The sequence below is a fragment of the Orbicella faveolata genome, unplaced genomic scaffold (genome assembly GCF_042242905.1).
Source record: "Orbicella faveolata isolate gen_17 unplaced genomic scaffold, um_ofav_v1 contig_47, whole genome shotgun sequence".
Taxonomy (NCBI): Eukaryota; Metazoa; Cnidaria; class Anthozoa; order Scleractinia; family Merulinidae; genus Orbicella; species Orbicella faveolata.
The window spans coordinates 8,020,282-8,041,869 of record NW_028301577.1 but is presented as its reverse complement, the minus strand read 5'-3'; the positions used below and the strand labels follow the sequence as shown (position 1 = coordinate 8,041,869).

The window sequence follows — 21,588 nt, the reverse complement described above, 5'->3', positions numbered from 1 at the left end:
TACAATGCGCATGAGCAGCCAACCGGTGGCGCGGTGCTCTCTGGGTAATATTCAACATGGCGGATGCAGGCTCACAGGCTTTATACAAGAATGTAACGCCATCGTGCGATCATAAAGCCCTAAAGGAATGCCTAGATAAAAATAATGGTGACAGATCCAAATGTATGAAGGAATGGGAAGATTTCCAGCGTTCCTGTGCTGAAAATAAGAGGTAAATATTTACATGCAAAACCTGTTTCTGTTATGACATGTTTATATATGAAAGGTCACATGTATCAATGATGAATTTCGTCATAACATTGTCAAAGTAGCTCTCGATCCACAAGGCGTTAGCTGAGTGGATCCGGAGACTACTTTGGCAATGTTATGAGGACATTCATTGTCAATAACAAGACAGAGGCGTGAAAAACTGCCGTCTGTTTGTTGTTGTTTTTTCAATAACAAATTGTCAAATTGTGCACTCTCACTCACTGCATCAAAAATTCATATGCCTCTCTGCTTTTGACAACGAAAATTAGACAATAAGCGCGAGAATTTCTACAGTTATTGTAATTGACACGAGGAGAGGAGAGCTATTGTCAATTTACCATAACATGGATGTTCAATATCAAAGTTAGGATACTAGGTAAACTAAGGCTGCACACCTCAGTCGACCTATTAGCTAGAGTATGGCTGTCATATTGCACAATGTTGTCGTCATACGTGTCTGTGATCCATGCCGCTAGCCATGTTGACAATGAAAAATGAGTTGCATGGTTTCATATCTCCATGCATTTATGTGGTTCTGCTAAGTTTTGGTGCTCCGCTTGGCGGCCTGAGCCAGAGATCCACTAAAGAAAATTCATAGCCATACCAAATGACCCACCATCACCATCACCACCTCAAAAGTCAAATGGTTCACCCCCGAGTCTCAATTTTTCCAGATAATTATAACTTGGCCGCTTTAATTTTTAGGAAATTGCAAGAAAAACAAGAAACAGCTCCCTGTGGTTGTGATTAAAAAAGGTAACACTTCAAACCCTACCCCTACTAAATATTTAGCTGGGGTATTTTGCAGAAAACCGAATTACGCAGAATGCCGAATGCACTGCTTAATATTACCTTAAGCGTTAAGTTTAACTCATGTTTGCTTGTGGCTACCTTGTGTTTGTTGGGAAGGACAGCATTCATTGTTCGAGACAAATGAGGGGTCTCAGGTCAAAAACTACAAGATCAGCTACCTGACCAGACAAGTAGATAGAAAATTTACAATGATTTGGTGGGAACAGTGGTAATTGACCCATTGGAATTCCTTATAGAACCCTGAGCATTATATTGTATTGTATTTAGTCCTTTCCAACAAAAAAAGTAAAAACAAACATGAGTGAAACTAACCAGAAGCAAACAGTGCATTTGACATTCAGCATTCTGCATTCAACATTCAAGTCCTGCAAAATACCCCTGCTGCTAAATGTTATTATATTTTTATCAATATTATTTGAACTGTACTTGAATGCAAAATATGCTTATTAATCTAACTAATTAACTGAGCTATTGTCTACTCATACCTGGTAATCACAGCCATTAGAGTGTAGTGGTTGGAGGTTTCTTTTAAAAATTATCACTTTCCTGCTCTCCAACGTTGTTGGGACAAATAAATTTATTGGTGTTGGTGTGGAAATCTAACATGTAATTTATGGGGAAAGCATACTTAGAGGAATCATAATTTTTGTCCCTTGGTGGTTGAATCATTCCATGAACCTTCCATATTGCAAATCATAGAAAGATTTACATAACAGTGGTAACCTGGAAATTATTGGGCATGAACATGAGCAAAGCAACAAACATACTTAAGGGTGGCAAAGGGTTTATGCATGTCATGTTATAAGGGCAAAAATTAGTGTGAGATATGTTAAAAGCTACTGAAAGACTTATTACGTGATTCATGAATTTCTTAAAAAAAAAATTTATTTGTTAATAGCAGCACAAAGTATATGTGAGACATTATTGAAATTTGTGCATGAAAAGGGATCATAATCCCCATTTTACTGCCCTCAAGCTAGATCTACAAGCCAGCAATATGAACGGTTTAATGAATACAGATGAACAAGCTTAGCTTTTGCTTCGTTTAGCAACCATGAAAAGCAAACTGTGCAGATTACGAGTACCTATTCCCCTTGATACCACTTGCTTTTCAGAATTCTAACAGGTTAATCAAAGAAGGCTCTCGCTAACAGGAATACTTGTAGCTGGAAAACAAATAGAACAAATTGCGGACAAACGGTAAGGCCACACAAACATTGTCAACATCTTTCTTGCTTAACTTATGACTTTCTGAAAATTCAATATTTATTTGATTCCAACAAAAATAACCAATTTGATATTGAGAACTGTAGAAAAACCTGTGAAGTTCCATAATATTCAAGACTACATTTTAGAGAGTTCAAACATTTATGAAAGCTTGACTAGCAAGTGATGGTTACAAAAGGCCTCTTGAGTTTTACAAAAACTGTATTAGCCTCTGTAAAAGAAAAACAGTGATTTTTAATCTCTTTGACTGTGCCATGGATGCAAAAAAGGAAATTTTGTGATATCATAACTATGTTTACATAACCTCAGATGGTTTCCAAGCTTTGTAGTAACATATTAGTTTCTTTCTTAGGCCATTTCTGAATTACCTTAAGCCTCTTTCTCAAAGCGAGTCTTGGTACCCATCCTTTGATATGAAAATGAGACTCATTTCATTCACATACAAATTAAACTCATTTTCATTTTCATGAAGGGTTGTGCACCAGGCCTCATGTTGGTAGAGAGGCTTAGCTCAACTCAGAAATGGGTTATTATGTTACATTGCTTTGGAACCACAACATCAAAATTCCAGTAAAGGGACATACAACAACAACTGTAGATAAAATGTAATTTATTCTGAATATATATGAGTTGTATTTTCTTTAAATATACTGTCTATCAAATATGAAGGTTAGAGATAAATAAGGAAAAGAAAATTTAGATAGTCCTTGCATATCGTGGCTGGACTCTTCTACATTATAATAATATTATTTTAAGTATGCTGTACACAGACAACAGGTATTGAATAGCAAAAAGACTGAAAGAGCACGCAAAGTTCTCTCTCTTGGTGTCTTTTTTTAAAGTTGTCTTTCAACAAAACAATGTTTTTGGGGAGAATATCCAAAATAAATGTAAAAGCTGGGTCATTTCAACCTTAGACGTACAAAACTTGTTAAAATTACTAAAAAATCATTTCTCGTCACATTTCTTGTATAAAGGAGTTTTGAGTAAATCTTTTAAAGACGCAATGAAGCTTACAGAGTAAATATGGTAATGAAATTGAGCCTCTTCTTGATAACAATACTGACACTGCATTTTTGTTGGCTGAGTGGATAAATTTCTTTTCTATGGAGTTGTATATTTCCTTCCTTTTTTTATTTCATATATAAAACGATCTATCATTATGATCTTATGATCTATCATTACCAAAAATATTATGTTTAAGTCCCCTTCTTCATCTAATTTGTAAACTACCATTGCTACCAAATGTCAGTATGGCTTTATTCCAGACCTTTACTTCAAGTCCATTTCAGTATCATCACACACAACATCACCTATTGTAAATGGATTGACCACAGCAAATTCAAGAGACCCAGAAACTAGACAATAAACTATCTTGAAAACTATCCCCATATGATCATTAAAGTGTCAAATTGCATACAGACATCTTGTCAGTTATGCATGGCTAAGATGTCCTCACCAAACAGTGACTGGTAATCCTTGTTCAGGAGATATGTCTTGTTCTTCTGAGCTTTTCTGAAGGATTTGACATCAAGAAACTCCCCATAAATAGATGGAGTAACTATAGAGCATCTGATGCCTGTTTATTTCTGAGCTGAGCAAACCTGAAAAAAGAAATAGCAAATCTTCAACTTCTCAATAAGTTTGTTTCCAGAATACAAGCTTTGTCTTCTTTAAACCATCTTCAGTCTCTCCAGCATAGTTTTCCTATACTTTCTCTTTTTGCTTAGAAAAATATTGAGTGGCCAAAATAGAATCACTGCCAAGGAATCCTTCTCCATTTCTTGAAAGTAGCTTCTTGACTGTAACGTTTGTCAGTGCTTAACCTACAATCAGGCATTCTTTTTTTTGCAAACAGAGGAAGGGGAACAAATTCTTCCCTTCCCCATTTGCCAAAAAAAAAAGCCTGATTGTAGGTTGGTCAATGCTTTGTTTGATTTGTTTGATTTTGGTTGCTGCAAATTATTTTATTAGATGTTTTTGTATATACAAGGCAATTTTCTTTTAAAAATTATCTGAGCCATCCTTATTTTTGTTGATTCATGGCCAGAATAGTCATCCTGCAGGGTCACTGGAAGTTGCTCTACAGTCAGTGAAAAGTCGGGGATTTTTTTTTTGTTCCAGTGTGTGGCAACCCTGATGTAGATAGATGTAGTGATTTACCATAAACAGAACAGGGTGGAAGCTTGATGGGTTGATTTCTTCATTATATGGCATGCATGTTTGACTAGTTTTGAGTTGAACATATGTGGGCTTTTCTATACCACTGCATTACAGCTGACATTTTCTATATTTGTCTTAGTTTTCGTCTTTCTCTTTCTTGCAGGAAGGCAAGCAGGAAAAGGAATTGACTAGGAATATTGTTAGAAATGGACCTACTTGTCACACCATCCACATGTTTTGAAGCAGTGATATCGAACAAACTGTCCATATTTTCCAGGTTTGGGGCAGTAGTACTCAAACAGTCTGCATAGCCGGCCATAAGAATCCCTACAAACTACAATTGACATAAAATAATCGTGAGTGGAGAGGACCTTGCGTGACCAAATAATACGAAGATGTTCGCTGTGAAGCATCACGCAACAGTTGGTAAGAAGTAACTATTGCGTTGTTTTCACCCTTGCCGCTGTCCTTATGAGAAAAGCTGCGTCACTTCTAACTATATAGCCGTTCTTCTGCCCTGTCACGGACTGGGAAAGTGTTTCGTTACTTCCACATTTGAACCGTCCTTATCACCTGTTACGGACTGGGAAGAAATACTACGTGACTGATAAAAAGAGATTGCAGACTAAAGTTGTCACGCAACACTAATGATAAAGTTATGGTGGACAGTACAGTAGGATCATTGTAATAAATAATGTGTGACGATTCTAAGCTCAGTTCTTCTTAGGAGAATCGAGAAGTTGATAAACGTTTTTTAGAGGAAAGCGCGTCATAATCTCCCAGTGCTTGTTGCTGCTCACTTACCTGGACATCCGCGTCCATTTGGCCCCCTGGCTTCGAGATTGTTCCAGCAACACCCGTACTTCCCCGATTGGCATCCAGGAGGGCTGAACTGCTCTGCAGATGAAAAAGATCGTTTTAACTAGCGAACTCAGCCGTCGCTGGGACCATTTCGAAGGATAGATGGAGGCATAATATTACCAATATATTCTCTACCTCGAGGTCGAGTTTGCATTTTTAACACCCTAGTATCTTTGCCTGCCAACCTCCCGACGATTCTGATTCTTTGGATTTCATCCGAGTATTACATAAATTGATATATATAAAAAGCACTTGGAGTGAATGTTAATGTTTATTTGGGACATTCTGCTTCGTGAACAACAACAACCCCACCAAATCAGCAGGCAGACAGACAGATAATCGTATAAATGTAGGTTTTTCCAATCCCTTGTAATTTTTGAATAGTTTTACTGTCCTGTAGCATTGGTACATCCGGTCGAGGGCAGCCTACTCATACCCTCTTCCCCTCAGGAAGAACACATTAGTGTGCATAGAAAAAGCGCAGTGCCATGCGGCGTCCACTTTTATATAGTTTGGTTAAGTAAATCAGAAAAGCAGATTGATCATTGAAACCAAAATTCGAAGCCGTGAAAGTTTTTGACGCTTAATAGTCCTTGAAATTGAACTCTGACATCTCCCTGAAACTGAACATGTTGTACTTCCGCTCTTTAAAGAACACAAGGATGCGCACTTATGTGTAGTGTAGACTGACGCATTTCTGTAGCACAGTTCAAGAGGCTCAATATTCTGTCCTTACTATCAAACTCGACCTGACGTCCACCTTGCAGCGTGCAAAATAACGCGAGGGGGCGCGAAATAATTACAAACATCCCACAGGTTTTAACAGTGTTTAATAATTGTTACCGTACAAAATTCTTTAAACGCGCTTGAAGCATCCATGACAACGAGTGCCACTGGAGTGCGACTCTTAATCTGGTAATCTACGATATTTTATCCTGTTTTTACACCGAATTTCTTCCCCTCCTTATCTTTGCTTTCGGATAGAGTACAAGCATTTCAAGACAGTAAATATGTTCTTGAGGCGTTTGAAGAGTTTGGAATTCTCATAAATATCCAACTATATCAACCAGCGCTAGCAGTCTTGCTAGGATAAATGTGGATATTGTAATAATGACTAGTTAATTTTTTTAGGATACTTCTTTTGCTGAGCAACTGAAGGGAGGAAAACAGCGGGATGTCTCTATCGACTTGTACTCGTTCCCTGGCAACTGTTTTCTAAGCTGTTCCGGTCTCTTGAGCAGGAGGAAAAAGGAGGTTACATATATTTTTTTCAGTCCTTTAACTTAAATTACATTTACTACAAGTCCGTTGTTACACTATCTTCAAACGATTAAGAAATACAAAAAAAAAATGAAGCCCGAATTTCACTGATATGTTCTCACTCTTCTCTGAAAGACTTTACTGACAATTTTATGTTTTACTCTCCAGTTTTCAGGAACAAATGATTCCCTTCGAAATTTCTTTATAGATGTTCTGGGTTAAATTGAAACCTAACAGTTAAAGTGTAAAAACAAAATTCGCCAAACTCGTTCCCAGGAAGTTGTGGGACTGTTGCACACACAAAGTTCACCGCCTGATGATGGCCTGGAAACTAGGCAGCAAAATGGTCCCACGGTCTCCCAAGGCTCAATCCAAATCTAACTCTGGTATAGTAATGTAATCAAGTTTCCGTGTTAGTATGTCCTTAGCATGCAAAAAAATTTTTCGAACATAACCAACAGTAAGGGTCATGATGCAATTTTCGGGGACCAACAAGAGATAATCTTTGAGGCGTTGGTTGAAGAGTGAGAGGCCACTAACACTTCCATCCCTCTCTGTCACGTCCGCAACGTCGCGAAAGAAACCTGTTGGGGTGAACTCTGGAGGAATTGCTTTGTGAAGATTTGCCCACGATGAATTCTCTTCTTTGATGTAACATTCTGCAATATCTTCGAACATCTCAGAGGCAAGTTGACGAATGGGAACCTGCTCGACTTTACGCTCCGACAAGCCTCTGTGTTCAAGCTCGTATTTCTTTGTCTTCTCGCAAGTTCTGATGTAGAACCTCTGGGCCAATAAGTTTAGCTCCCCTTCCAACGTGGCCAGTAACTGCTTGAAGAAATCCTCCACCAAGCTCCACATTTCCATCAATCTCTTGTACGCGTCTTCATCAAGTTCTGTAGTATTGAGGTCAGTGACTTGGTTCCAGAACCAGCCAAACTTGCGCGAGCCAGGAACGTTGCCTACGTTGACAAACATCTTATTCCACAGAGCAGTCGGATCTTTTCCACTAAGAATGCTTGAGAACACGTATTCCAACAAATCAATTATTTCTAAAACCCTGATCTGTCGTTTTGTTTCTCTAGCGTCCTCTAGAGTGTGCGCCATTTCCAAACCCTTCATCTGATTCAGCATCTCTTCCACCACAAACTGGCGTAGCTTATGTTCGCGATCCCTCGCGGAAAGTAGATTGTACCTTGGTATGAAGAGACCTTGAATTTCTTCTCGCCTCACGCCTTGTAAAACGAGATCTAGGGTTTGAATTATCCTTTGGGACCAAAGATCCTTCTCCCAGAGATGTCCCGGTGTTATAAACAACTGTGACACAAGGACGGTCTTAAACATGTACGATGGAACTAAGGATGCGTCCAGTTCCAGGCTCTCCGAGACGTCATCTCTGACGATTTTCAGAATTCGGTAGCATGCTTTGAAACCTTCAGGAGAGGAGTGCAAAACTTCTTTTTCGACCATGGAAAATGAGATTCGCCAGACGTCAAAACCAGCTGGAACTACGTGAAATCCACTCTTCTGGAGAATCACGTCTACTTTAAGTGGAAGCTTAGCCAGCTGAACCGGAAGTTTTGATGAAGGGTACTCCAAACTTAGCGTCAAGTCAACGCTTATATTCAAACCTCGATAACTCTCCCCGCCTTCCCAATTAATGTAAAGTGTGGTAGCCGGGCCGTGCGTTTCCGAGTACATCACACCAGATGAATTTTCTTGGCCACTTCTGTTTCCTAGCAGGTCTGAAAACACAGGCCCCCAGGAACCATCGAGCAATTCGCGACTGGCTCGCTGGATTCGGAGTCCGTCGGGTACTTCGGCATCGCTTAACGATTCGTTGACGAGCTTCTTAAAATGGCGGCAGAGAAGATTTGGGTTGAAGAAGCCTTCCTCATCTTTGAATTCTTTCCACTCGTGCTCATCCAGGTGGAGCTTCACGTAGCCTTCACCTTTGTGGCAGGGATGAAATGAAGCCTTGTCCGTGAGCGAGTTAAGTCTGATCATGAAGTCGAATTCATCTGGTTTGCCAACTTTCACTCCTTCGTAGACGCTTCCGCTTTTGATCAGAGTGCTCTGAAATCTCTTGTCTCGCTTTTCCACCAGTGACAGAATGTTGTTCACCAATCGTTCGAGTTTCTCTCGGATGAGTTCTGCTTCGCTTTGGTTCTCAAACCTTGCTTTTCTCTCGAAATGATCCGCTATCTCAGCCATGACGATGAATTAAGATTCAACCCTCTCAATTTCAGCTAATTTTCCCCTAAACTAAAGCTGACTAAGCACTTTCGCTTTCGTTACTCAGTGATCTTGCGTAGTATTCACGAATTTGTCACGTTCGCAGAACTGCGGTACAATTAGTCAAAACTTCCTTTGTTTCTTGGAATACATTAAAACAGTATTACGTTTTTGCCATTGAAAAATGTAAGATATCAAAGCCACAACACCCCGGAGCCATTTTGTCGAAATGTTCGATAATATAAACTGACAACAGCTCAGTCGGGTTTTTTCAATACAGCCCAATACGAAACTGCCAAACAAGCTAGACTATACAGAATACTGACAAGGAAAAAAGGTTTAAAATTGCAAACGACTGACCTCTAGACAGGCATAAGAAATTAAACTGACCCAAAACGGACCATATGCCTAATTATGCTTCAACGAGTGTTTTTGCGGGCAGCAACATCCGTCACGCTAGAAAATGTAAAGATCAGTAATTATGCAATAAAGAATCAAAACGCGATCGAATTAACACGAAACACGAAATATAACTGAAATCAGACATGATACCATTTTTCCCTATACTCACTGCTCAGTTTAATCGAAAACGAATGGTAAAACATATCTCGAAGATAAGAAATGGTTCAGTTGATGTGATATTCATATCCCGAACCTCTGAACGAACTTGATAAAATTTCTCATAAAAATGTAATGCACAGCGTTTGCACAAGATTCTCGGATTATTAAATATTAACGCTTGTAAAACTCAGCTAAACTTGTACAGTACCGCAAGATAATTAGCTTTATATGATAATTAAATGAATGCGCGCGCGCCCTGATTAGTCAATCAGCTATGGTTTATTGTGCCTGTAAATTCAGGGAAATTTCGCGTGTCTTCTGAATTATTATATAAAACCAATAGACCACAAGTTCCTATTGTTTATAGGCTAATAAACCACTTGGGATGTTGGAAGAACACTCGAAGAATTCTTCGGAGTGTTCCTCCAACATCCCGCGTGGTTTATCAGCCTATAAACCGTGAAAACCTGTGGTCTATTGCTTAAATAATTCCCATAGCGGCGTAATCAACACAGATTTTTCAGCTGAACGAGTTCTAAAATCGATTGAATGTAGGTCCTTGAAATTAGTCTGTGTCAGTCCCCTCAGTCCCCGAATAGCCTAGCTGTGAACATGCTCTCTAGTCGAGGATGGGGCGAAGAGAAAACGGGAAGAAAGAGAATAAAAGAGAGAGGAGAGGAAAGAGACGAGGGGGGACGCCACAACCCCCACCCAAGTCCCCCTCTATCACTTCACTCTCACCCAGGCCTTCTCGGCCCTTCCAGCCGCGGTCAGACACCTCCAGCCGGAGCCTGTTCACAGGGTCGTTCACAGGCTGTCCCCGGAAGAAAAAATTCAGAGAGCTCTCTCTCCCATTTCTTTTCTTTCAGGAAATGTGGCTGTAACAGAGGCTAAAGGTAGACGAACCCAACACTCTGAGCGAGACTGAAACAAGCAACAGAAGAAGCCTGCCTACATTATCCCCTTTCCGCGGAAAAAAAAAACCGGGGAGAGGGTCCTTGTCCACGATTCTTTTGAGGAGAGGGGGCGGATTTATTCCGACTATTACAAAAGCTGCAGAAGAGAAAGCAATGACTTACTGCAATATTTGCATTCCTTGGGGCAGTACCTCGACATCACGTACTTGACTTTTTCGCAGTAACCAGACTTTGCCCATGATTTGCACATGCCGCTCTTTGATTCGCGCTCCGCATCCTTGCACACTATGATATAAAACAAAGCATGAAAATTACAGTAGCATATCAAAATGGCTGACTTCTAGGAAACTAGGATTATGGCCAAAAAGTATTAGAGAAAACCATTAACTACATAAGATAACATTTATCATTTATTTTTTAAAATCCGTTATTGGGTTATACTGAAATAATTACTTCCAATCGACTTTCATCATGTTTGGTTTAGGCCGAGCTTTCTCCCCAGCCACTCACCAGTGAACTGATACCTTACTTTCGCAGTCTAATTGTTAAATATGTAACAAATACGTCGCTTAATTTCTCGTCCGATCAAAAGTGAAACTAAGACCAAACGCTACTAGGCTAACGCGCGGTTTTCACGCGCTTTCATTAGTTGGAGGTTTTTCTTACCGTTTTGCTTGATTTATTGTGTATTTTCTACACAACGTGAATGGTCAAGTATTGCGATGTTATATATGTCTCCAACACACAGGGAACAGGACAATACTGAAAGAAAGCCCAGAATATAATCGCCAGTTTTAAAAGTGAGCGGAAGCTGTAATGCCTCGACCATACAGTAAAGAAGACAGGTACCAAGCAATATGGATGAACAAGTTTTCAGAATATTGCGTTAAGGAGACATCGTGAAGCTTAATCGAGCAAAGATGAACTGCCACCACCAAGAAAGCCCATCGGCTTTGTCGCGTACAGTTTCTAGTCTTTCAAGCGTTTAGTTAGTTTGGGCGCCGCACGAAAAAACAAACGGCGGCGGGAATGAAGGAGTTTCCCGCGCCGCGCTTCTCCCCTATTTTCTCATGCGACATTTTTCGCGCTGCGCCCCAACTAGCTGAACGCCTGGAAGAGGCTAACGCTTTCCAGTGTGACAACATTTCGCGAGACAGTTTTAACTGCTACAATCATAATGTTTATTTGAAAGTGACGAAAGACAAACGAGGATTGGCTGAAAAGACTGACGTAGCCGTTCTGATATCTGATTGGTTACAGTGCAAGGTCCAAATTTCAGAATCGAAAACTCTGTAGAGAATCTCGTTATAACGTATCCATTGTACGCGCCAGAAAACTGTTCTCTACCGAACTCTGATTACGTAACAAAAAGCCTTCAAGCCCCCCTCGCCCACTGTCGCTCTTACGCAACTCGTATTGAGAGCGATAGCGATAGCAGCCTTATCCCAAGTTACGCCGCGGGAAAAAAAATGAAACAAAAAGGGCCGCTAACCTCAGGCAATTCTGATGAAATGGAAGTCGAGGCTATTAAGCTTTATCGCTAACTGGGACGGAAACATTAGGGTGCATATTCATTGAATATAGCTTGGGTCAAACAAAAAGACGATGATCATCGACAGTCTCTTGGCCAAACAGATAAGAGATAAGATTAATCCGCTTATTAAATTTTGCGTTTTCGAGAGCAAATACAGGTGTCACGGTGAGTACGGGGCGCTGTCACGCGCAAAACCAAAGCAAATATGATAGAGCATTAAGCACGCCGAGAGACTCAGTTAGCTGTATTTACCTGCCCAGGATTTTGTGGGGGTCTTAAATTTCATCCCATTTCTCAACTATCAGTTAAAATTTCAGCCATTTCTCAGATTCCAGTGATTTTTTTTTTCAGATCTCAGATCTAAGCTATTAATTAGAAAAAACGCCTCATTTCTCAAATGGCAGTTAAAATTTGGACCAATTCTCAGTAATCAGTTGTTACCTCGGCCCATCCATAACCTCTTTTATGATACTCCTCCAATGTCATCCCCATCCAAATCGGGATTTTGGACTCGCAAAAATTGGACAATTTTTTGATCGAATTTTTAACGACAATGACATATAGTTAGCATTACAATCGTATTACACTACGCTGCAAGGTTCATTAACGACCTAGTGAGGTTTTTATTTGATTTGCACGTTAACAACCTATTGCCGTCATTGATACAGGAGAGTTCTCGGGGGAGGGGGGGGGGTGTAGGGTACTTCCCAAAGTCATTGATGAAGGTGAGCGGCCCGAACCTTGAAACCCTTACCCTATTTCAGACCAAACTCTGTGATTTTCCCTAGCCTATTTCAGACCTGAGCGAAAAATCGATGCCCCATTTCAGACTTCTAAAATTAGTACATTTCGTTTCTGTAAACATTTGATAGAACTACAAATTTGTCAACTTCACGCGGAAAACACAGTTAATTCTCTAAAAACAAAATACCCAATGCCAAGCCAGGTGTGAAAAACATACTCTACTTCAGACCAAAATTGCCAAAATCCACACCATTTTTCAGACCAAAACCACGCAGAAACCATACCCTAAGGCGCCTCTCATATTTATAAAGCCCGTATAAGGAAGTAGCCTCCCCCTCCCCTTCCCAGAGAGTTCTCGACCAGGTGGCCCGGCTAACTTTACACTGATAACGTTCGACAAGGCTGATCTTTCTCGAACAGGAAATGAGTTATTTTGAGCTGTTTTCGCACTTTTCGTCAGCCCTCCATGACGGTGCTTGCTTTTACTTAGTGGTCGTGTGTGTTAAGAGAGCATGACCTGTTTTTTAAAACTAATTGAGTTAAAACTAATTGAAATCGATCGGCAATATGATCACTGTTCGCGCCAACTGAAACACCCCAGGCTAGCGATGAACGGTGAAAAAAACATGAGATGACAGGAAACGAGAGCAGGGTCATTTTCCCTGTGAAAGGAAGGACATATTTTATTCCATCAAAGAAATTGATTACTCTTGAAGATTCAATAAGTGAGGACGAAAAAGAAAGACTTAAGTTGCTTTTTCTGAAGGCTTTGATTTCTTGAAGAAACAAATCTTTGCAACTAAACAGCAAATTTGTTTTTGTCTGTCTTCGTTTGCGTGTTTCGCCTGCCCCGGTCGCTTGTAACCTCAAGGAAGGTTTAACTCAATGCCGGATGTTATTAATCAGATTTTACTTATCTATGTGTTCTCCAATATTCCAAATGTTGGTATATTATATTGAGCCTGAACGTGAAAAAATCTTTGGAATGAGAACACAATCTGAGTAGCGGGGTATAACTGCTTACTGTGAGCTAAGTAAACCACACGCGTGTCGTTAGCTCCTTCGAGGCACTACATGCAGTGTGACACTGAACGCCACGCTTATGTTTTGTCACGGCGAATTCTACACTAAAGGTATAATTACCAAACGTTGAAAAGTAGTCAAGTGCCTGTTTCCTATTAATGTCTAATTCACGTGCTTACAAACTCGTTTTAGCATTCCTTCAGTACTTCGACAGGCTGATGACGAGTTTAGCAGGATTTATGGCCGGCTCTTATCTTGCCTTGTTCTCAAGTTTTCGCTTGCTGTGGAGAGAAAACTCATTCGAAATTGCATTGTTCTGTACGACACGGTTAATTTGCCCGCCACTAACAGCGGGCCAGATAAACTATGAAAGTAGTGTTCAGGGTTTTATGGAGAAAGACCTGCCAGTGCTTCTAAGGGTGTTTCATAATATTTGAAATCCTGCACGTCTCCAAGAAATGCATAACAAAACTTATCACCTGAATAGTTTTTAAATGGATTTATCACAGTGTGACAACAGCACCAAAAGATAAAACCAATATCACACCTTTTCATAAGATAATTTGCCTCCTTTTGTCTATTTCAGAGAGCTGTTGAACCATTTGCGAACTGAAAATTAACTTATCAAATTCACTGGCTTACCCTAAGCAACTCTGACAAAATACATCTTCACAAATATCAAGAAATAGCCTTATTCTTATCAAAGATCTGTTTTCACAGTAAGATTTCGTTATCCCGGTTCGTGATACTGTGGAAGGACAACCGAGTAAATAATCTCAGAATATATAGATCTGCACGAGATTAATCTAAGAACTCTCGAGAAACCTTGGGCGGCATCTCCTTTGATCTGGCCCAAACATGTTCAAAGGCACAGTTTGTAATGTCGTTTAAGATATTGCGTCTACTAAAAAGAAACATAAAAAAATTCCAAAAAAAAATATTTTAAAGAACAAATGAGCCCGCAAGATTATTGCCATGTGAATATAATGCCTTGTTTAAAACCGTGCACGTAAACTGGTCGTGAGTAAGGAAGTCTCTTGAAACCGTATATTAGCAGAAAAATAAATAAATAAGATACATGTAATTCTTTGTACTTAACACGACTGTTTTTTGTTTAATCAGGGGCTTAAATCAATAAACGTACCTGGCACGTCTATTGGATAAAGTGGAAAATATGGCAGACGAAACTTTGCCCTCCTTCTTGACTTCGTTGCTCGTTTGGACCTTCGGGACGTTTCTCTTTCTGACTGCATCCACGCGTGTAGTAACAAAAAGCGTCGGACTTTATCAACTTTTTTGTTAAGAGCTGCAAGCTCTGAAAAAAAAGAGTAAATAGATTCTTTCTTCACTGGTCTTCGCACTCCTTGCGCAAAAATAAAGGAGGTGGTATATATTTAACGGCAGGACGTATTAGGCACAAAGGGAAGTGAATTGAAAATGCACATTCGGTCAGTAGAATACATGTAGTGTATTAAAATGTTACCAATATTACCTTTTTCCTTCCTCGCACTTGTAAACGTCAATAGGAAGGCTATTAAGAGACACACCGAAACGAATTCTTTTAGATAAACCATAGCTTTTGCGGAATGACTGTTGACTCTCTCGTCTACGCAACTTATAGTACCTTTCGCTCTCTACGTATTGTTTAGACTTGTGTCGCAAGCTTCGCTCAAAGTTCCTCCCTTTTATGCAAAGTTGTCAAGTGCGTCACGACATCTCGGAGTTGTGATCCCAAGCATTCGATTTCGGAGATAAGGAATGTTGTGACATTTATTTGACGGTGCTTACGTAAAATTAAGCTGATACTGATAGCTCAGAACAATAGAGAGTGGATGATTTGTGAAAACGTTTTTTTTTTCGTTGTTCGACATGCTGATAGCTTTTATGGCTATGTTAACTGCCTTTGGTCCAGTTTCAAACGAGGTTACCCCCGAGAATTATTTCTTTCAAATGCAAACACATGCATGTTGAAATGACTGAATAATTTTCAGAGGTACAGTACAGTTCATTATGGAACCTCAAATACAGTTATCTGCATGAAAAGCCAATTTACGTACGAAGCTAATTAAGAGGTCTTAGAGATTAGCTAGCTTTAATCTCGCACCCGATGAGTTAATATTTACAATTCATAGAAACCATTTTCAAGGTACAGTAGCAAGTATTTGCCCTTTCTTCACCAGTTTCTTACACAGAAACCCATTTTCTGCCTTGCGAGTCACCTCTGAGGATTCCGAGGGCTCCTCGAAGCTCACACGATCGGCTTACATTGGTGGATCGTCTTCTCGAAGACGTACGAAGTAGTTTGCAGCTGTTAATTCAGAGAGCATTGTTATGCGAGACTTTTAAATGGTCATTAAGTAGCGGCATTTCCGTCTCTGAACGCGTCTGTCAATGTGCCAAAGACGTAATCACTTTTCTCACCTACCGTGCCACTCTCTTGTATTTTTTTTAAACAAATATTTACTCAAGCTCCACTCGTGTATTGCACGCTTTTAAGTCTCACTGATGAAAAAATTGAGACACAAAGGTATCCTATCCTCAAATGACCTCAGTTTTGTGGAAGACAGATCTCAAGACCTGAGTTGTTTTTAAACAAAGGAAACAACATCAAGTTGAAACCTTGTTTTTGCTCATTGTAGCACCAGTTATGATAGGGGGGTGAAATCGCGGCCAGACAGTTCAGGAAAGTTTTAGAGTGCTATAGACTAAACTAAACAGTCCTCATTTTGCGTGAGGTCGGAGCCTCACTGTAGAACAACCATTTTGTAGTCTGGGAAATGACTTGATACAAGTCTCTTGCTTTACACTGATGCAAAACAGTGGGAATATCTTAAAATTTTTGAAATGGGCCGAAAATTGCAGAAAAATTTAACCTTCGGTGGAAATTCGATTTCTCGAACCCTCGATTTTTCAAACCTCCCAATAACTCGAACTAAAAGCCCGCGTTTCCCTCCATTCAGTCGAACACTGTAATTTTACCCTCGATTTCTAGAACTATCGACTTTTGAAACCAATTTTCGTTTCCCTTGGAGGTTCCAAAAATCTTGTTTCCACCACACTTTGAAAGGGAAAAAAAATTAACATTCAATGTTTTAAACATTATTTGTAAAACTTTTCTATAATTATTATCTTTGATTTTACTTCTATCTGTCCAATTCTCATGTCTGTTGTTTCACTCAACACCGCACGAGTTTGAACTCTCTCCAAGAATTTGTTTTCCTCCTTTTTGTAATGCGAACAGTGTGTTCAACGACCCCAACAAGCTCAGTAGACCGATACACGACGATAATAACATCTGGTTTCCTGACTTATTGTATGCCGGAGTTTAAGGTATTCTTTTTAATAAAATGACTATCGAAACAATCGTATAGTTCTAGAATTTATGGCGCCACAAGATGTATTATTTGGCATCCGCACAATAAGTAAGCATTAAATCATTTTGACGAGGCTTTTAAGCCTCAAAACTACCGTTGCGTGCAAAGTTGTCAACCAAAGGGGCGGTAATTGTTGATCCTAAATATAAGTTGTCGTTTTTTTTAATTCGAAAATGCTAGTTTAACCTTTGAAGAAATATTGCTAGCCAAGATGTTTTAAATTTACGCGGTCTGTTTCCTGACAAGAGTATTGAGTAAAAACACGAACTCTGGGCGAAAACATGTTTTCAAGCTATTTGGTTAACGTGGTTGGTTTAATTTAGCCTTTTTCAGAGGTAATCAGCGGGCTAACAGTTTCAGTATCAATAAGGGAACAGACTTCTCCAGGATTAAAGAACAAATTAGGCTTTCTTAAACTGTTGTAATTTTCTGCTCCAAACGATCTAGCTGTTCCGCGCCCCCAACAGAAACGTATCTTAAGTTCTATTTCCCCGCAGAGTCTATTCAAAACTCAACCATCAACAAAATCATCCGCTTACTTCACAAACTTCGATAAGGTCTGGCGCCAGAGTCAAATGTAGACCTTCAATAGGGGGCATAGGGAAGGGTGTGGGGGGTCGAGAATGTGACATCAGGGACAAATTAAAACCTTCAATAAAGGGGAGGGGGGGGGCATTGCTTACATGTAATCTAATTCTTCTCCTCAGGACGAAGCCACATTAACACAAACGCCACAAGAAGCAACAAACGCTGTCCTTTTCCAGCTATCTGAAACTAGACGCCATTCCCAACACCAATTTTTCCAACAGCACTGATGTACCTCTCTAAGCCATCCGACGGGTAATTATCCCCCAGCCAGCACAGACATCCCCTGCGGAACACCTTTTTCGCGGAACACTTCCGTCGGGTGCCCTGGTGGTGTCTTAGTCTGTGCATTCAAGTTAATTTAGCTAAAAGTTTCCATCACAAGGTTACAAATGAATAGACTGATTCACACGGAAAAATTAGGATCTCATGGTCATGAACTCCTGTTCAATTTTATCATGAATGATTTTAGACCTTTGTAACACAAATTTGTTTTAACACGGCAAAAACATTTTATAAGCGCCAATTTTAAACCTCTTCAATTTCGTTTTCAGCCAAACTGGCCCAGTAAATTATAACTGTTTTGTCTGTAATAATCGTAATAATGAAATAGAGAGAACAGTCCATACTGTATAGGTGTCCGTAAGGGTTGGTTCAAATGGTCCATCGAGGGCACTTTATCAGCAACCTTGTTTCCAGGGTCTTTCCACTTCCCGCCTCTCTCTTGGGCGGGAAGAAGAGAGGCCCTGGGGACGAGTTGTTTGTCGCTTGCCATTTTAATGTTTTGACTTGTTTGAACTACATTTGATCAGGTTATTACAATTTTCACGTCTTTTACAAGCTAATAAATTATCAAGTATTTATCTTTTTTCAGCTAAACTTAGTACATGGCAGTTCAAAAGAGTGATTTCTTATTTTACGACCGTAATTTAATTTAATGCTGCCCTTTTCCACCTTTCATTTTCTATTACTCACTTTCAATTCTTGACACTTTTGTTTAAATTAAATATAATGCTAAGTCAGCAAGAAGCAAGCGACAAAAGATATAGAGACATGCAGTTTTAATCTTTTCATAATTTTACTGTTTAGTTTTCAAATTCAACATTTTGGCATATTTTATTCGCGAGTTTGTTAGCTCTACATGCATGGAAATAATTGATGAGCCCGTAATGATTGTCGCCGATTTCAAGTGTGACTCCTCCGAACTAAACAGATTGAGTGACCACGGAAAATTCTGTCACGCTAGTCCTATAACGACAGTCCCACCACATTTTGATTTTCTGAAACATAAAACTCCCTCACCTTGATCAAGCTGCAATCGAAAATTGGTCTGAAAAATTTAGCTCCTTTACCAAAACGCACTACAATTAAAACAAAGCAAATAACAAGAAAGGATGCCCTGTCGTTTCACGCTTCGTAGGCCCCGGGTCTCTGTGGATAGTCACGCAATGTGTTTGTTGTGTTGATTGCGTGACTTGACGTAACCGACCGTGAATGAACGCATGTAGGACTCACGTCGTGACGATTGCTCGCCCTAATTTCTCGCCGGTGGTATTTTTCGCTTCTTTTATTGCCCGAAACATCCAGGCAGCCATGTTAAGCTGGTTGAAAGGCGAAGAAAAACCGAAGGTAGACACGAGCGAATTTCACACGCCCGAAAGTTACCGAGGTTCTGAAGGTCCGCGTTACAAGGTTCTCGAACACAAAGATGGTTACGAAGTTCGCTTGTACGAAGACTCCCACTGGGTCAAGACAAGATTTGAGGAGGGGAACTTAGAAAACTGTTCCAGTACTGGATTCTGGCGGCTGTTTAATTACATCAGGGGAGAGAACGAAGCTGGCAAGAAGATTAGCATGACTGTCCCAGTTGAATCCCGAGTGGAACTCGACGACGAAGGGCAGTGCAAGGTCTTCACTATGGGTTTCTACACCCCAGCTGAGCACCAGGCCGACCCTCCAGTCCCAAAAGATAAAACGGTTTTTCACGAGAAAGTCGAAGGACGCGTTATGTACGCGTTGAATTTTCGTGGCTTCGCCAAGGATAAAGACTGGAGGGAAAACGAAAAGAAGCTGAAAGAGCTGTTGGACAGGGACGGCAAGGGATATGTGAAGAACATGTACGTCGCTGCCGGCCATGACCCGCCATTTAGGCTCTTTGGTCGCCATAATGAAATATTGCTGATGGCAGATCCTCAGCCTTCCTTAGAAGAGATAAAGCCTAAAACAGAAGAAGAATCTGCTGCGACAAGCGAATAAAAAGTTACGTAACCAACTCGAAAAAGCGGCCGTGAGCCTTTGATTTTCCACACCTCAATGATCACTGATCTTGCTGCAGATGTCGCAGTACAACTGAAAGATGTCTTTGATTTTGGAATTATTAACGATATTTAAACTGTGCAACTGAATTGACTGATTTCTCACAGGAAACTAAACTTTTTAAAACAAGAAAGGTGGTAAATGTCTGAAATGTTTTATGGCTATCTTTGTTTGATTTTTTGTTGTTAAATATTAGGAACTTTTCGGTGTCCAGAAAATGTTATTGTATCCTTTTGGAATAGTATCAAAAGGTGAGGAAACACTTTATTTCCTGTAGATAATAATAAAATAAGGAGAATTAAACTGAGGTGTATAGGGAGATTATTAATAATGAGACGAAAAAAAATCTAAAGGTTTAGTTTATTCAAAGCTACAAAACTGCTATGCATGCAAATGAAAACTAAATTATAGATCAATCAGTTTGAGGTACAATAAAAATTTCCATATACAACCTTCTAGTTATAATCAGTCATGTATTTTTTGTTTTAAGATAAACCGCATTTTTATGAAAACCAGGAGCTAGTCAAAACAAAATGACTGAAGAGCGGAAAACATTACATGAAAACGTTCGATATCACGGATTACTTTATGAGGGAAACAAATATCGTTTATTTTCCTGATGCTTGAAAAAAACAAATCAGTTCATCTTTTTTATCAAATTTTAATTTGATAAGAACATGTTTCGTATAGCACCGTAAGAAATATTTTCCTGTGGATTGCATCGGCTGATCAAATGGATAAAAATCACGCCAAAAAGTCTTCGCTTATTTTCAGTGCGATAAAGGCTTACCGAGAGAACACAAGATATTTCGCGCATACTTTTTTCTTACATTTTAAAGAGCTGTATTGATCACAATTACAACGCGTGTGTCAAAATAATATATGCCATCAGAGTGAGAGGTAACTCTACGTGAAACCTGGGCGACCACCAATTGAAGATCTCGATCCATTTTGACACAATTAAACCAAACCACATTTCAGATTAGCAGATTAGAACTACGGAAGACTCGTTTTCCCGAATTTGCTTGTGGTACAGGCTCTGACAGATTCACAAAGAAAAGCGCCTTCTATAATTTTGCAACGTGTTGATGTGACTGTTAAATTTTAATAACCGATACCAGGGTATGTTTAATATTTGTAAGATAGTTCTCTCTTTTAATCGGTTTTACACTAGTCCAGCAATATCAAGGCAAAGCGGTAAATATTTCAACAGTTTTGTAGGAGCAAAAAATTAGGCCTGGCAACTTGTGAAAAATAGCTTTTCTAAGAAGATAATAATAGTAAAACTAAAGGAATGTGAAAATTATTTGTAGATTCGCGACGGAAAGAGAAAATAGTTCGGCTTATCAAAACCGCCTGATTAAAAATTAATACCCTGGGTGACAATACAGCAATTTTTCTAGACATAATACAAGTTCAAAGACACGTTGTTACCGATGTTTTGATAATTCATGGTCTCTTTTTCGACAATTTGCGCATTGTGTTCTTTGCTGTGGCAAGGAAGAAAAGTGCTCGAAATCCATATTTTGTTGGCAGGCTGATACTCAGTAGGGTGCGTTCTATTTGTAAAATAATTCAGGGCCAAAATAACCATAATCTCTTTCCAGTTCAATTCAGTTGCGTTTCTCAGAAATATATCTTTAATGCTGATTGCATGCAACGAGACATGTTCGAGTTGTTTCTACTGAGCATGTTTTGGCGAATACTCCATGTTATCATTCTCTCG

The 21,588-nt window shown here is 39.6% G+C and overlaps 4 protein-coding genes across 5 annotated transcripts; 2 read left to right on the top strand and 2 right to left on the bottom strand.

Annotated features, from left to right (window-relative positions):
- Positions 1 to 17: 17 nt before the first annotated feature.
- On the top strand, positions 18 to 5,163 carry LOC110069231 (uncharacterized). 2 transcript variants are annotated; one of them, XR_016204339.1, is made up of 4 exons: positions 18 to 211; positions 955 to 1,005; positions 2,178 to 2,262; positions 4,616 to 5,163. XR_016204339.1 is itself a non-coding variant. In XM_089280328.1 (3 exons), the coding sequence occupies exons 1-2, from the start codon at positions 57 to 59 to the stop codon at positions 998 to 1,000; spliced, it is 201 nt and encodes a 66-aa protein (XP_089136454.1). In that variant the 5' UTR covers positions 18 to 56; the 3' UTR covers positions 1,001 to 1,005; positions 4,616 to 5,163. The 2 variants fall into 2 exon arrangements, 1 of the variants encoding a protein (XP_089136454.1); XM_089280328.1 differs by lacking the exon at positions 2,178 to 2,262.
- Positions 2,883 to 15,358, bottom strand: LOC110069230 (uncharacterized). The gene is made up of 6 exons (XM_089280327.1): positions 15,080 to 15,358; positions 14,732 to 14,902; positions 10,449 to 10,571; positions 5,257 to 5,349; positions 4,669 to 4,786; positions 2,883 to 3,893 (listed from the first exon to the last, which is right to left on the bottom strand). The coding sequence occupies exons 1-6, from the start codon at positions 15,159 to 15,161 to the stop codon at positions 3,851 to 3,853; spliced, it is 630 nt and encodes a 209-aa protein (XP_089136453.1). The 5' UTR covers positions 15,162 to 15,358; the 3' UTR covers positions 2,883 to 3,850.
- On the bottom strand, positions 6,127 to 9,703 carry LOC110069228 (uncharacterized). The gene has a single exon (XM_020776721.2). It carries the CDS (start codon positions 8,785 to 8,787, stop codon positions 6,940 to 6,942), a length of 1,848 nt encoding a protein of 615 aa, XP_020632380.1. The 5' UTR covers positions 8,788 to 9,703; the 3' UTR covers positions 6,127 to 6,939.
- Positions 15,359 to 19,005: 3,647 nt separating the features above from the next.
- Positions 19,006 to 20,313, top strand: LOC110069199 (heme-binding protein 2-like). The gene has a single exon (XM_020776684.2). The coding sequence runs from the start codon at positions 19,041 to 19,043 to the stop codon at positions 19,800 to 19,802; it is 762 nt and encodes a 253-aa protein (XP_020632343.1). The 5' UTR covers positions 19,006 to 19,040; the 3' UTR covers positions 19,803 to 20,313.
- The last annotated feature ends 1,275 nt before the right edge of the window (positions 20,314 to 21,588 follow it).